The sequence below is a fragment of the Tachyglossus aculeatus genome, chromosome 11 (genome assembly GCF_015852505.1).
Source record: "Tachyglossus aculeatus isolate mTacAcu1 chromosome 11, mTacAcu1.pri, whole genome shotgun sequence".
Classification (NCBI taxonomy): domain Eukaryota; kingdom Metazoa; phylum Chordata; class Mammalia; order Monotremata; family Tachyglossidae; genus Tachyglossus; species Tachyglossus aculeatus.
The window spans coordinates 35,038,782-35,054,880 of record NC_052076.1 but is presented as its reverse complement, the minus strand read 5'-3'; the positions used below and the strand labels follow the sequence as shown (position 1 = coordinate 35,054,880).

The 16,099-nt window shown below is 46.4% G+C and overlaps 1 protein-coding gene across 5 annotated transcripts in view; it reads right to left on the bottom strand.

Moving 5' to 3' along the window:
- Positions 1-16,099, bottom strand: part of ARHGEF12 (Rho guanine nucleotide exchange factor 12) — a 152,186-nt gene that overhangs the window by 26,535 nt on the left and 109,552 nt on the right. For 4 of the 5 annotated variants that reach the window (XM_038753317.1, XM_038753319.1, XM_038753318.1 and 1 more), the window contains 14 exons: positions 15,657-15,767; positions 15,181-15,279; positions 14,863-14,905; positions 14,043-14,148; positions 13,235-13,372; positions 12,235-12,267; positions 11,771-11,885; positions 10,177-10,282; positions 9,513-9,725; positions 8,904-9,036; positions 8,315-8,350; positions 7,867-8,021; positions 1,769-1,915; positions 1,007-1,092 (listed from right to left, as the gene is read on the bottom strand). In XM_038753317.1, the coding sequence (XP_038609245.1) occupies positions 1,007-1,092; positions 1,769-1,915; positions 7,867-8,021; positions 8,315-8,350; positions 8,904-9,036; positions 9,513-9,725; positions 10,177-10,282; positions 11,771-11,885; positions 12,235-12,267; positions 13,235-13,372; positions 14,043-14,148; positions 14,863-14,905; positions 15,181-15,279; positions 15,657-15,767 (1,521 nt within the window). The remainder of the gene's footprint in view (positions 1-1,006; positions 1,093-1,768; positions 1,916-7,866; positions 8,022-8,314; positions 8,351-8,903; positions 9,037-9,512; positions 9,726-10,176; positions 10,283-11,770; positions 11,886-12,234; positions 12,268-13,234; positions 13,373-14,042; positions 14,149-14,862; positions 14,906-15,180; positions 15,280-15,656; positions 15,768-16,099) is intronic. The other variant, XM_038753320.1, reaches the window with a different exon arrangement.

Genomic DNA, 16,099 nt, shown 5'->3' with positions numbered 1-16,099 from the left:
GTGGGTAAGGACTGTGTCTGCTAATTAGTTGACATGGTCCACTAACTCTGTTGGTCTTTTGGCACACAGAAGGACTTCCATCAATACTAGGGATTGATTGACTGATCTCTATTCTGCAGAAGTCAAGTCCTGAGGAGTTCCATGGTGACAAGATTCCCTTCAATGCTGGTACCTAACTGTGTTCCAGGGCTACAAAGTAAGGGACGCTCCTTAAAACAGGTCATGGGTAAAGGTGATGTTGAACATGCAATGAGGCAGAACCATATCACGAAGCCATCCCAGGGGCTGGAAACAAACCCTTGAAAGCTTACGGTTATGTCTGGGGCCAGATACCCCACTGGGGTCAGTCAGTCTGCCATCTTCCCAAAGGGCTTCTTGGCCTTTCTGACTCAATTCAGTTTGGATGGTGTGAAGGGAGCAAGCAGAATTTAATCACAAGTTCTAGTTCTTTATTATTCCCCAAAATCTTCAGCTAACTACGTTTTTCCTTAGTAAATATGAAAGCTAATTCTACTGTGCCCGCCCAAGTGCTTAGTCCAGTGCCCAACACACAATAGGTGCTCAAATGCTATCGACTGATTCAAAAACCTTCAAGCTTAAACTCCAATCACAGTGCTTTGCAGGCGCTGCAATGGTCCATAATCTTCAGCAGGTCTTCACAGCTCCTGGATGACTTGCTACAAGCATTTTCAAGACAAGTCCCTAGGATTGGGACTTCTGCTTGCTGTAGGGCTCTAGAAGCTCAAGGCAATGTGGTCACTAGATTGCTGCCTCCTGTTCCCTTTATCTCCACAAGAGAGAGGAGTGACTCATATCGTGAACTGAATGAAAAAGGCCCTCAGCTTGACTGAGCATTTCACTGGACTCAACCTCAATGACTCCCAGATTTCATGCTGAGACCTCTTCCTGGCTGGGCTTTAGGTGAGATGGCTCGCATTCTTTTTTGCCAACTCTGGTTATCAAGTGGGGGAGGAAGCATTCAGAGAGAAAAGGAAATCTCACTCACCCAAGTCAGCAAGTCCTCCCCGATCTGACCGATAACTGAGGTCTCCTCCCTTTTCCGAATAACCTTCATCTGCTCATTCAACCCAACTGAAAAAAGGCAAAAAAAGAGTTAATGGCACTCGTGTCTTTATCCTATTTACTTGCTTCACCGATCTGAAATTTATTTTTAATGCCTATCTCCCCCACTGGATTGTAAGCTCCTTTGGGGCAGGGATTATGTCTACCCACACTGTTAGATTCTCCCAAGAGCTACGTGGTCTACCCCCGGTAAGTGCTCAATTAGTACCTCAGATTGATTACTGTTAGCTACTTTCAAGGTTAGAATTTTCCAACTTGAGAAAAACACTGGGGTTGGTTCTTGGCCTTAGGGGAGCACAGCATCTCTTTCTTAGCACAAACCCCAAGAACCCTCACTGGTACTGTCCACCACGTAATGGCAGACTGACTAATGATGGGGTGTTCACGGGGCTCTGGGGTTCTTTTTTAATTTAGAGGTAATGTGTCTGTGCAAGTGAGGGCACCTCTCGCTCTGAGAGAAGACTGACTCTCCCGTCTGAATCTGTACAATAACTACCACTTTGGGAACTGGTCTATGGCAAGTGTCTGTTCACGTGGGTATGTCTGTTTTGTTTTTACTTCAGGGACAGATACCGGTGCGGCTGCATCGGAGAAGCCACCTGCCGTTTCCAGGGCCTCTCTGCCCCCAGCCACCCCCTGCCCCTCGGAAGCAATGGGTCATCGAGTTGGCCTCGCTCCTCCTTACTGTGTAACTGTAGAATGTCCTCCAGATTCGAAAAGATTTTCCGCAGTTCTGACGGGGGCAGGATCCCTTCTCGGGACACTCGCTGGTAGAACACCTGATCGAGAACCTTCAGGGTGCGGACGTGGGCTCGTTCAGTGTAGAACAGTTCTGAACGGAAAAGGAGAAGCATATGGGATCAGGCCTAGGCTCACTGGATTCAAGCAAGGACAGAAGTTGGCTAGAGCCGGGCCCTGGAGGGGATTGTGTCACTTAATAAATCCACTGGCCTAGAGAAGGTACAGGAGCTCTGACGTTAGCACACTGTACTCTCGTTGTGGGCAGGGAATGTATCTGTTTTATTAATAACAACAACTGTGGCATTTGGTAATTACTATGTGCCAGGCACTTTACTAAGCGCTAGGGTGGTTCCAAGCAAATCAGGTTGGACACAGTCCCTGTTCCCCATGGGAATCACAGTCTCAATCCCCATTTGACTTTTCTCATTTGACTTTCCCCATTTTCTCATCCTATCCCGTCTGGACTACAACATCAGCCTTCTCTCTGATCTCCCATCCTCGTGTCTCTCTCCACTTCAATCCATACTTCATGCTGCTGCCCGGATTATCTTTGTCCAGAAACGCTCTGGGCATATTACTCCCCTCCTCAATAATCTCCAGTGGCTACCAATCAATCTGCGCATCAGGCAGAAACTCCTCACCCTGGGCTTCAAGGCTCTCCATCACCTCGCCCCCTCCTACATCACCTCCCTTCTCTCCTTCTACAGCCCAGCCCGCACCCTCTGCTCCTCCGCCGCTAACCTCCTCACCGTACCTCGTTCTCGCCTGTCCCGCCATCGACCCCCGGCCCACGTCATCCCTTGGGCCTGGAATGCCCTCCCTCTGCCCATCCGCCAAGCTAGCTCTCTTCCTCCCTTCAAGGCCTTACTGAGAGCTCACCTCCTCCAAGAGGCCTTCCCAGACTGAGCCCCTTCCTTCCTCTCCCCCTCGTCCCCCTCTCCATCCCCCCATCTTACCTCCTTCCCTTCCCCACAACACCTGTATATATGTATATATGTTTGTACATATTTATTACTCTATTTATTTATTTATTTTACTTGTACATATCTATTCTATTTATTTTATTTTGTTAGTATGTTTGGTTTTGTTCTCTGTCTCCCCCTTTTAGACTGTGAGACCACTGTTGGGTAGGGGCTGTCTCTATATGTTGCCAATTTGCACTTCCCAAGCGCTTAGTACAGTGCTCTGCACATAGTAAGCGCTCAATAAATACAATTAATTGATTGATTTGACAGATGAGGGAATTGGGGCACAGAGAAGAGAAGTGACTTGCCCAAGGTCACACAACAGACAAGTGGTGAAACCGGGATCATAATCCATGACCTTCTTAGTCCCAGGCCTTTGCTCTATACACTATGCCATGCTGCTTCTTATATTGTTAGATTATATTCTCCCAGGCGCTTAGTACAGTGCTCTACAAACAATAAGCACTCAATATATATGACTTACTGACAGTATGAAGACGTGAAAATCTTCCATCTGCCCTGACAGTTGAATAACGACAAAGAGTAAACATCCTATGCATTTGGTCTGTACCCTTCACACACTTGATATTCACCTCACCCTCAGCCCCACAGTACTTTCGTACATATCGGTAATTTAGCTACTGATATACTAATGTCCGTGTCACCCTAGAGACTGCAAGCTCCTCGTGGTCGGGGAAAGTGTCTACAACTCTGTTGTACTGCACCTCCCCGATCGCTGTAGTATAGTGCGCTACATATAGTAGGTGCTCAATAAATACACTGATTGATTCTTCATCTTGAAAATGAATTCACATTATTTTTCCCATCTTATTCCAATAAGGTTATTTTAATATTTTTATCAATCTGTGATTCTCTGGAGCCATGATTAAGACAGTAGTAATAATCTAAATCTGAAAAGAATGTGGCTTATAAGATAGTACACAGGCTTGGGAGTCAGATGTACCTGAGTTCTAATTTCAGCTCCACTACTTGTTTGCTGAGTGACTTTGGGCAAGTCATTTAACTTCTCTGTATCTTAGTTACTTCATAAATGGGTCTTAAGACTGTGAGCCTCATGTGGGTCATGCACTGGGTGCTTAGTACAGCACCTGGCATACAGTGCTTAACAAATACCATTTTTAGACTGTGAGCCCACTGTTGTGTAGGGACTGTCTCTATATGTTGCCAACTTGTACTTCCCAAGCGCTTAGTACAGTGCTCTGCACACAGTAAGCGCTCAATAAATACGATTGATGATGATGATGATGATAAAAAAAATCTGTGTCTACCAACTCTGTTGTATTGGACTCTCCTCAGCGCTGAGTACAGTGCTCTGCACACAGTACGTGCTCAATATATTCCATTGACTGATCCTTCATCTTGAAAATGCAAGTTCACATTGCTTTCCTCAGTTCACTACAATAAGGTTATTTTAGGATTTTTATCAATTTGTGATTCTCTGGGGCCATAGCTGTGACAGTAATAACCATTTAAAGTCACTCAGAACAGTGACAGGTAACCGTAGATTATTCAGATCGAACCCTTCACAGAAAAGAAATCATTAATAAAGATCTGGAAGGCATCCCAAAAGGATGTCTGCTTCTCAAATCAGAGGATATCGACAAGGCGAGGCTGGGACCAAGATCCAATCTCACTGAATCTTCCACGGAATAAAATTGATCCAGTATGCTTGGAAAATCTGGAGAGGAATGGGAGGGTTCCAGGATTCCTTCTTCCAGGGCTTCAGAGGGCCCTGGCAGAACCACCCTGAGGGGAAGGCTCAAGACCCAGGTCATTTAGAAGAGGAAAGTGCAGATCTCCTGTGTCCCAAGAAGCCAAGGAACTAGTTAATTTCAGCCCTTCCTCTCAGTGATTTGCTCATCCTTGCCACCGTCACTCTGGCTGCCAGAGTGGATAAAGGGCAAGATATAATAATAATAATAATAATAATAATAATAATAACAATAATAATGGCATCTGTTAAGCGCTTACTATGTGCAGAGCACTGTTCTAAGCGCTTGGGGGGATACAAAGTGATCAGGTTGTCCCACGTGGGGCTCACAATCTTAATCCCCAGATGCTAGAGCTGGTCCTATGGTATGGCAAATCAGGGGCCAGGTATTATTGTTGTTATTATTATATTTGTTAAATGATTACTATGAGTCAACCATCTTTCAAAGCACTGGAGTAGATAAAAGTTAATCAGGTCAGACACAGTCCTTGCCACACATGGGGTTCACAGGTTAAGTAGCAGGAACAACTGGTAATTAATTCCATTTCAGAGTTGAGGAAAATGAGGCCAGAGAAGTGAAGTGACTTACTCGGGGTCACACAGCAAGCAATTGGCAGAGCCAGGATTAGAACTCAGGTCCCCTGACTCCCAGGCCCACGGTCTTTCCACTGGTCATGCTTCTTTACAACTCAAGATCTGCACCCCAGGGGACTCCTCCCCTTCCAAACATCAGTCACTAGATGGGGGCACTCAACTGGCCACTGGAACCAATGGCTCCAGGGGCTTAGTCTCAGGAGTGGAGGGGGAAGTGGTTTAAGAATGGAACTATGGCAACAGCAGGACTATTCCACCCTTTAAACCCATCTCCGATGGACAGCCCCATGACAGACGACTTGCCCCAAACTCACGCTCCTCTAGGAACCTTGCTGCAAGGTGATAACGGCAAAGACCAATCAACCAATCGTATTTACTGAGCGCTTACTGTGTGCAGAGCACTGTACTAAGCACTTGGGAAGTACAACTTGGCAACATATAGAGACGGTCCCTACCCAACAGTGGGCTCACAGTCTAGAAGACCAAACACTTGGGAACCGTAATACTAATAATAATAAATCATGGTATTCGTTAAGTGATTACTATGTGGCAAGCACTGTTCTGAGCACTACGGTAGGCAGAAGATAATCAGGTGGATACAGTCCCTGACCCACAGGGGGCTCAAAATCTTACTCCCCATTTTAAAGATGAGGTAACAGAGGCACAGAGAGGTTAAGTGACTTGCCCAAGGTCACACAGCATACATGTGGCAGTGCCAGGATTAGAACCCATGTCTTCTGCTGCTCACTCACCTACTGGGCTATAGTCACTTCCTTATTTCCCTGGCTTGTCTAGGGGCATGTCATGGAAGACAGAATCAACAACCTTACTACTGCTCTCCTTGGGCTGTCATGACACAGAAAATAAAATGTGTTTGATGATTCCCTCTTAAGAAAAGCACGCTTGATACCTCCTAGTGATTTGTGTTCATCTAAGGTGGTTGCAAATTGACCGTTTAATGATCTGGCTTGGCATTTTCCCAGGGAGTGATGGATGCTAAGACAACTGGTCTTGTCACCATGGGCAGGTGACAAAGATAAGCAGATTTCCCCATTGTCCCATCCCCAGGAACTTCTCCAACTCCTCTTGATTTCTCAGAAATCAAGGCTCTAGGCTCTCGAGTACCCTTTGCCAATTCCTTCACTGTCCTAGGACTCAGGGCACCAGACCTTGCTGATTTTAATCCATCCCATATCTTTAAATTACCTCTGATATTTTCCACAATTTAGTTTCCAAGCTTCTATCACGAATGGGACCTGCTCTGGGAAACAATTCATATCTGATCTTTTCATGAAGATGGAAATGAAAAAACACATTAAAAGCTTCAGCCTTTAGCTTTCAATTTTCCCTTCCCACCTCTCTTGGGGAGGAAGGGTAACATTTTCTGTGGTCTTCCTCTCTGGCCTAAAACAACTGTTTGTGTGACCTCTAGGCTGAGGGCTAATTGAACTCTTTTCAGCTTATGTTTTTTTAATGTTGCTTATGTTATTCCTTTATAACAATTGCTTGAGGAGCTGTGTGACCTAGCAGAAAGAGGTCTGGGCTAGGAGTCACGGGACTTGGGTTTTAATCCCAGCTCGGCTGCTTCCCCGCTGTGTGACACTTCATTTTTCTGTGCCTCAGTTCTCTCATCTGAAAAACGAAATTCAAAAGCTCTCCTCCCTCCCCCTTACACAGTGAGCCCCAAGAACTGTGGCCAACCTGACTGTGGGGCATCTACTCCAGTACACGGTACAGTGCTCAGGACACAGTTAATGTTTAACAAATAACACAGTTACTATTATTATTATTGTACTCCTCTGATCCTTTCCCTCCCTCTAGACGCCCTGCTCATTGTGGGCAGGGAATGTCACTGTTAGTTGTTGTATTGCACTTTCCCAAGCACTTACTACAGTGCTCTGCACCCAGTAAGTGCTTAATAAATATGATTGAATGAACTGAATGAATGAATGAATGAATGAATGAATGAATGAATGACGAATGATTTCTGGGGAGTTCTGGGCTCAGACAACTTGACACTCGCCTTTCTTAAACAGTGGACTACGGACATCAGTCTCTGGAACTTTTTTCTGAAGAACAGCTTATTTTCTCGGTCTTTTTTGCTTCTAAATCTCTCTCTCCATAAAGTCCTTCCTATACCTGTTCATTTTCACCCTGACCTCTCACCTCCCTTTCCTTAGGATCATGAAAACTACCAGCTTGACAAAATTTCCAGCATGGCCTAGCGGATTCTAATCCCAGCTCCACCACTTGTCTGCTGTGCGACCTTGGATGAGTCACTTCACTTCTCTGGGTCTCTGTTACCTCAGCTGTAAAATGGGGATTAAAAGTCTGAGCCCCATGTGGGATAGAACTGTGGCCAACCTGATCTGCTTATAACCACTCCAGTGCTTGGTACAGAGGCTGGCAAATAGTAAGTGCTTAACAAAACCCACTGGGAAAAAAAAAGTTTCCAACGACCTCTAAATTACTGACTAATTCTCCCCTGGGAGAAATAGAATTTTCCTGGACTTATAGATGGCTGCAGCCCTGAACCATATTTACCATCTTTCTGTCCTGGTGGAGAGAAGAAAAATAAGCTATTCTAACATCAGTCTCCTGAATGGATACAACCTCCAAGCAGAGTCTTTGTTTTGCTCCCAAATTAACAAGGCTAGTTAGAGGCTCGGATACACGCATTCCAAGGATGAGGAGTTCCTTAGTTTCTGCCTAAGTCAATAAGACTTAAAGGAGACTCCTGATTTAACTCACCATTAATCACTTCCTGGCGCTTGATCTCATAAGGTGTCTGCCTGGAGAGTACCTCTCGGCTCACAAGCTGTTGCCAGTTGGGAGGGTCTGTCTCCAAGTCATTCTCAGATTGTTCATCTTCACTCTGAATATCGCCAAAGGCTACGCTGTCAAACCTTGAGGAGAGTAACACAAAAAAAAGTAAGATCCCTTCAGATCTAATATTAGCTGGAGGTAAAAGCGCTTTTGATTGGATCAAGAGGGTTCCTGGAGGAGGTGACTGGAGGATGCAAGGTCCCGTTATCCACCCCACCACCCACCCCCATTACCCTGTGCCAAATTGGGACTCCTTCTTTCCAAAGGAGGTCCTTTGTGTTTATGAGCCCTTCTGCTCTATGCGATTTTTAGAAGTCGCCGTTTGACTGAGCTTTACTTCGCTCTTTGGAAAGTTAGTTAAAGGAGCACTTACTTTCGGAAAGGTTTTGGAGTTCCATGTTCCGCTAACCTACAACAATGGGAAAAATGACCAAGATGAAAACTGGAGAGGAGAGAAAGAGTGAATCTACCCCATGGAAAGATTTTTTGGCTAAACAATCTAATTCTTTGGGAAGATTCCCAAATATCTTAGGGAATCATTTCCCATTCCTTGCCAGAAGGCTACAATTTGAATGGGAGGTGCGCCTCCCGGTGCCCTGAACTTGAAGTTTGGCAGGAGCAGGAAGGGCTGTGTGTGCCCAGACTCCATAAGAGTAATAATCATAGTGATGGCATTTGTTAAGCGCTTACTATGTGCAAACACTGTTCTGAGTGCTGGGGTAGATACAAGGTAATCAGGTTGTCCCATGTGGGGCTCACAGTCTTAATCCCCATTTTCCAGATGAGGTAACTAAGGCCCAGAGAAGTGGAGTGACTTGCCCAAGGTCACGCACCAGACAAGTGGCATAGCCGGGATTAGAAACCATGACCTTCTGACTTCCAGGTCTGTGCTCTATCCACTATGCTGTGCTACTTTTCCATCAGTTCCAGGTCAATGCCCTTCCGTCAGTTGCCAGGATTACCTTTCCATTTCGCCTTCCTCCTCTTGTAAATGGTCAAGCAGTGGGGGAGGGAAATCAAAGATGGTATTGGGAATCCGGGGGGTGGCATCTGTGCAGTCTCCAAAGGCTTGGGCTTCTCCTGTCTGCTTTGGCCCTATAAAGAGAAAGGTCAAAAACATCCCCATGACACTAACGCTCTCCAAATGCATTTTTTTCTTTTCCATTTTGGATTTCTTCAAAACAACTTCCTCCAAGCTCTGCATCTTAACAAACAAATCCACGGGCTTTTCATTCCCTGAAGTAAGAAAGGTTGCAGAGGTGAACACAAAACACCAGAACTGCATTTCAAGGTTAACTACCCCATGGAGAGGTAATTCTGAAGTGAATCTCCAACCCTGACCTGTGGTGCCACGGGACACCCAAGAGTTGTTATTGTCAAGTGACGGACGGGACATTCACACTGCATGACTGAAAGTTGTGAGGAAATCTTAAGTAAGTGATAATGTGAGCGTAAAAACAAAACAAAAAACAAAATAACCCAAAACGAAAAAAAAAAAAGAAAAGAAACAAAAACTAAAACAAAAAAAAATACATGTTTCTTAAATGCACTGCTTTGCAGTGTCTGCTCACCTGTCTCATTCTCCTTCCCTCCCTCCTGGGTGGAACTGAATCCTGAAGTCAGAGAGGACGTGGGGTTAGCAGGCAGATACCCGACGTCTCCACCATCGTTTAAGATCCCGCTCTGGCGCAGCTTGGCAGAGTCCGAGGGCTCGGGGCTCACGGAGGAGGGCGAGGGTAAGTGCTTTGGGTGGCGCTGCTTCTGCAGTTCCATGGCTCTGCCGACTGAACAGGCCGACCACTGATTAGAATGCTGCGCTGACCGAGGAAGACTGGACCTTCACGGCCTCCGTGGCTCGAGAAGGGCCAGCCACAGAGAAGGGTCAGTGGAGCACTCAGTGGAGAGGGTACAACTCATCAGGATGTGCAGGGAGAGTTAGTTCACATCCACCCAGATGTTGATTTCTTTCATGCACAAGGAGGCTCATCTGCACCCGTGGGTCACAGGCCCAGTTCTGCCCCTAGTTACTATGGCAGTACGGGCCTCCCTCCTACTCAGACAAGGGCTACTTAACTTGTATCTACTCCAGCACTTAGAACAGTGCTTGACACAACGTAAGCGCTTTAACGAATATCACCAAAAAAAGAAAAAAAAAGGTGGGGGGTGATGCATCAGGAAGATGGCTCGCTGAAGGTCAAAAGCACCGAAGAAACAGAACATTCAAAGCCAACATACTTGCACTGCTGTCATGGCGGCTTGGTCTTCTTGGGGGGCCCAAGATGTTGGGGAAGCCTCTTCTCTTTACCTTTTCCTCTCCTTCTCTGTCTTTCTTCATACTTTGCTGCAATTAATATGCAATCAGAAACCAGGCAAGTGATGTGAAATGGCATGGTCCTAACACCAGCCTGTCTCGATCACTTTATAAAGAGAACCCACAACTCCGAGGCTGGTGAAAACCAGAGTGACTGTTTCCAAGCGAAGGCGTTCCCCTCCCAGCCAAACATCAGGGATCATTTTGATTATGAACAGGTGGAGAAAGAAGGGAAAGATACACACCTGACCAAGGGGCATTAGACATGGTATCTATTTTATGGTCATGTATCAGACTCTGGCGATCATAAGACGGATTGATATATGGCTTTGATTGAGTATTCACACTGTTTGCAGAACTCTCTAAGTCCTTCCCTGTCCCCTGAGGCTCACAATTTAAGGCAGATTAATTATGCACATGAAAGCTGGTACAATGAACTGACAAAGACATAAGAGTGCGGTCCAGAAAAGCCTGCATACCTGCTCAGAGGCTACCTATTCAGAAAGGCGAAAAACAGGCTGGCTATCATAAAGGGATTGGTAGGGATCAAAGCTGGGATTTGTGGCATACAGTCCACTTGTTCATGGGTTTGGAGATTGGAGGTGAGTTGGTATACCAATCGAGAGACTGTTCTAAGCAGTGTGGCCTAGTGGATACAGCCCAGGCCTAGAAGACAGAAGGTCCCGGGTTCTAATCCCAGTTCTGCCACTCATCTTCTGGGTCACCTTGGGCAAATCATTTCACTTCTCTGAGCCTCAGCTTCCTCTTCTGTAAAGTGGGGATTTAAACTGTGAGGTCCACATGGGACAGGGACTGTGTCCACCTCCATCTATCCCAGTGCTTTAGTACAGTGCCTGGCACATAGTAAGCACTATGGAGAATGGGGAAAGGAGATGTGAGTGTCTAGGCCACTCAATCCAACAGAAAGCATTAACCAGAAGAGCAAGTAGTTTTTCTTCAATACCACTTCCTCAGAAGAGACCACAATGGTAACCAAAGCAGATATTTATGGGGTCGAATTAAAAACAAAACAAGGGGGCTAGCGATCCGGACTGCAAAAAAACGGAGGGCTTTTTTTATGGTATTCGTTATGCACTTTCTTTATGTCAAGCACTGTTCTAAGCGCTGGGATAGATACAAGTTTATCAGGTTGGACACAGTCCATGTCCCACGAGGGGCTTCCAGTCTAAGTAGGAGGGAGTTAGGATTTCACTCCCATTTTACAGTTGAGGAAACTGAGGCCCAGAGAAGTGAAATGACTTGCCCAAGGACACACAGCAAGCAACTGGCAGAGTCAGAATTCAAGCCCAACTCCTCTGGCTCCCAGACGTGTGCTCATTCCACTAGGTCATGCTGCTTCTCAGTTGAGGGCCCTCTGTGGATTGTGGGATGATTATGATACTTGAAAGGTCTTCCTCCAAGTCAAAAGACTCCCGAAAACACCGCCCAGATTCTGGCCACCAGCAGGAAGAACAAGCAAAAGGGGCATCTGGGCACGTACTGTTCCATCGCCCATACCTTGATCTTTGGTAGGAATCCAATGCGACCTCGCTTGTGTTCCAGGTTCCGAGGCTCTTTCACTTTTACCCCCAAGTGCTTCATGTATGTGAAAATCACATACTGCATGGTGGAACTGGAGGAAGCAGAGGGAAGTAAATAAGGAGTTTTAAGGGGTAAGGCAACTGAGACCGCTGAGCAGTGAAAGGTGGAGAGTGAAAAGGCATCAACAATGTTTCAGTTCTGACACCGGAGAGAAGATTCACTCTGCAAAGAACGCAATAGGTCTATGACATACGCAGCTGGTTGGAAAGTTATAGTATGGGGAGGATAAAGCTTCATTTTAGGAAAAAAGGAATCTGTCACTAGAGGGAGACCAACCTCTATCCATTCTGAGCTACAACCCCCAGCTCTAAATCTTTGGATGGCTCTGAAGAAAGGTTCTCTGAAAGAACAGAGGAATTTTGCATTTATGGTTACACTACCTCTTGTCCTCTTCCACGGCTTGAGCGGCCATCCTGCAAAGAAGACACAATTCAGCACTGCAAAATTCGGGAAATGAAAAAAGGAAGAATTTAACAAGCTTAGTCACAAAAAAATGCTAACTTCTGCAATTATTCATCATCAGTTTAATGGGATTTCTTCAGCGCACATTATGTTTCGAGCACCGTACTAAGCACTGGGGTAGATTCTAAATAATCAGGTTGGACGAAGTCCCTGTCCCACATGGGACTCAGGTTTTATGGGGGAGGGAGAACAGATACGGCATCCCCAATTTACAGATGAGGAAACCGGAAGCCCAGAGAAGTGAAGTGACTTGCCCAAGATCACACAGCAGGCAAATGGCAGATTAGGGACTAGAACCCAGGACCTTCGACTCCCAGGCCTGAACTCTTTCCACTAAGCCACACTGCTCCTGCAGTTCAGCAGAAGGAGTACTCAGCAGAACAAGTACTCAGTACAGAACAAGTACTCACTACTGTGGCCACCAGCCCAATTCCCTGCTACTTTAAGGGTGTAGCCTAACAGACTCACTAGTCCAGAGACAGAGGGTGACTAAAGTTCATACTTTTTCCCCACTTTGTGGGATGATGATCTCTGAAGGCATAATAGTAATGCTGATATTTGCTAAGGGCTTATTATGTGCTAAGCACCGTATTAAATACTGGGATAGAAACAAGATAATCAGGTATGAAACAAACCAATACACCTGAAGTCCTTCATCTAATCAATCTGATCTGGGCAATCCCAAACAACAGGGAAATGCTGGGTCTCAGAACGCACAGGCCCTTTCCTCCCACATTTTTATTCTCGTGTCTTTAACCTAAATTGTCCCTCCAAACTCTCCCACAAAGGGATGGGCTACAGAGCTCCTTTTCTCCTCCAGGGTGACTCACTCCCCAAATCTCTTCACCAGGCCCTTCCCTGGACAGTTGTTGGAGCTCAGAGAACAACAGCCCCCTCCCCCATGCTCTCATTACTTACAACACATCTTCGATTTTGGCAATGATCTGCTCCGCACAGGCCCGCTCTCTGTCCAGGGTGAGTCGGTCTCGATCCCGCTCTGCGTCCAGCTTGGTCAGCTCGCTCTCGGCCAGAGTCAGGCCCATACTACGCTTCTGCCTGAAAGGAGTAGAAAAACAAGTCTAAAAGGGGATGCTGCAGAGAAGAAAAATCTCCTTCTGGGGACGCCTGGGCACCGGATGCCCACAGCCAAGGATTTCCAGGGCTGGGCAGAATGCCATACCACTTCATTCTCTGAGCCCATGCCACCTGGGATACCACAAAGAGTTAGTTCTGGAGAGAGTCATCCGTCGGAACAAACAGTTTGTGAAGACCCTGTCCCTGATGGGACCTGCGTGTCTCAGAGTGAATTCTGGGTTGGACTCCCCGCCCCACCGCAACCCACTCCAGGGAGCCAGTTCCTACAACCTTGGAAAGTCCTCACGGAGCTTGTCCTCCGCTACAGGGGGGGAAATACTAGGCTCACTCTTAGTTGTTTAACCACCAGGGTGAATACTCCACAGGGCAGGTTGCTCCTTCCCTAAGCCTCTAAAATTTAACTAGCTGAAGAAGACCAAAGAAGTGACCTGGAGTGATCATTGGGGCCACAAAAGACATGGACCTCGGGAGGACACCCAATCTTCCCCCCCGACTCCAGGTGGATGAAAGACAAAACAATGTAAGTCAGTGGCTATCTACCCCTTTTCCTAAAAGATCTCCAGATGGAGAATCCGCAACCTTCATTAGCTTGCCTACTGCCATCTTTCTTAAGCTCACTTCCCTTGCTTACCTAAAGTCTTCCAGGTGCTTCTGAACCTCCGGGTAGACTTTTTCTTGCATAGTATGAATATAATGGCGATGCAGTTCCTCAGGAATGAGCTCTGGTCTTCTCTTCTCTGTGGGTGAAGGAGATGGAAGGACATTGTTTTGTCTGTGTGATCACGGTGGCTCTTCAGTCTTTACGACCCTCTGCTGACAGGTCACTTCATTTTGAGGGCAAGAGGGACCACTGCTAGTTTTCCAAAACCCCACCCCTTAAGGCTCCCAAGAGTTTTGCTAGACCTCCCACCCCTGGTGGTAGGTTTGCCTCCAGACTGTAGGCTCATTGAGGGCTGGGAACATGCCTCCCAAATCTGCTGTACTGTCCCTTCCCAAGTGCTTAATACAGTGCTCTGCACATAGTAAGTGCTCAATCAACAATAGTAACAACAGTAATAACGATGGTATTTGTTAAGCATTTACGATGTGCAAGGCACTATTACTAAGTGCTGGGATCGACACAAACTAATCAAGGTTCGACACAGTCCCTGTCCCACATAGGGCTCACAGTTTCATTCCTCATTTTACAGATGAGGTAACTGAGGCACAGAGAAGTTGACATGTCCAAGACCACATAGCAGACATGTGGCAGACAACCACTGACTGACTGATTTAAAAGGATTATAATAAACCAAGCTCCATTTAGCCAAGGGAGTGCCACAGTGATGATTTCTGGAAAGACTCCCATGTTAGCCAATCGCCTTCTCCCTGGAGTTTCATCAGGAAATGTGGGGCACAGTCTTTGAAACTGCCAAACAGTCAGATCTGCTCTTCAGGAAGATCAAGCTCACCTAGGTCTAAAGACATTTCTTCGGGAACCGAAACTTTCAGGTGCTGCAATGGGAAAGAAAGAAAGCTGAGAGAAGGCATCCAAGTATTTTGAAGCAGATGGATATTTGTGTACACTCTACGCCCAAAATATGGACAATTGGACCAGTTAGTTTAGCAGTTTGGACACGGGGACACACACACACACACACACACACGCATGCATTTTTTTCCATCAAAAAGTGATGACCATCAGAGAACACGTGGTAAACTGAAAAGTTTAGTGAGAGCCAGTATTTTAACGCCTGAGATAACGTAAACACATGTATTTGGTAGCCTACCGCCGCCCGGTCCAAGAAGAACTGATGAAACTCAAGGAAGATTCGGCGAGTCTCTTTGGAGTTCGTCTGTTTATACAATTCTGCGTAAAGATAACAGAGCTGGAAAGGAGAAGAGAGCAGCGGCAAGTCAGAGATCACCACAAATACACTCTGTTTATTTCCTCACAGGCAAGAACGGGCTCTGCAGGGAAACTCAGGGATTTCAGAAACCCAGATACCTGCCAGTAACCAAGCTCAAGGTTCTGAAAAGAGGTCAGTTATTCTTTTCCAAGCCATTTTATTTGCCTTTGCTGTCTTTCCCGATATGCTTGGTTCACCAGGAGATGCCTGAACTCCAGCATGGTAACATTTTTCTTGGGTTCCAATCTGGCAGCAGAAGGTACTTAGCCCGAGTGCCGGGGCTTTGAGAAAGAGAGATTTGGGACACCTAAATGACAGAAATCTACGCCCAGAGTCATGACGGGAGAAATTCTTACCAACGTTGCAGGATCAAACTGTGACACCACATGGTGCAGGAACACAGCCAGGTGGGCAGGGCGCGATTTCAGCAGTTCGATGCTTTGGAAGCAGCTGCACTGCCCGTTAATCTGGAAAGATGAGAGATTCTGCTTCAGCCCTTACAAGTGTGCACATGCCCGCGTCTCTTCCCCTCCCACTTCCTCCTGCCCTTAACATGGCGGCCAGGAAGACAGCGTGAGTGTGTGTTCAGAAGCTGAAGGAGTATGGCACCAGCTGACCTAGTTAGCAAATTTCACTCTGCACAACCAGCTGTCCTCTTCACAGACATGTCGCATGGTTTAAAACCGGGCAGGAGAGGGGAATTTTGGTCACACGTCAGGCAGAGCTTGCTGGCAGTGAGGACTCTGAGATAGTAGAACAGGCTTTGACTTTAAGCAAAGGAGATTATGGAATCTCCTCC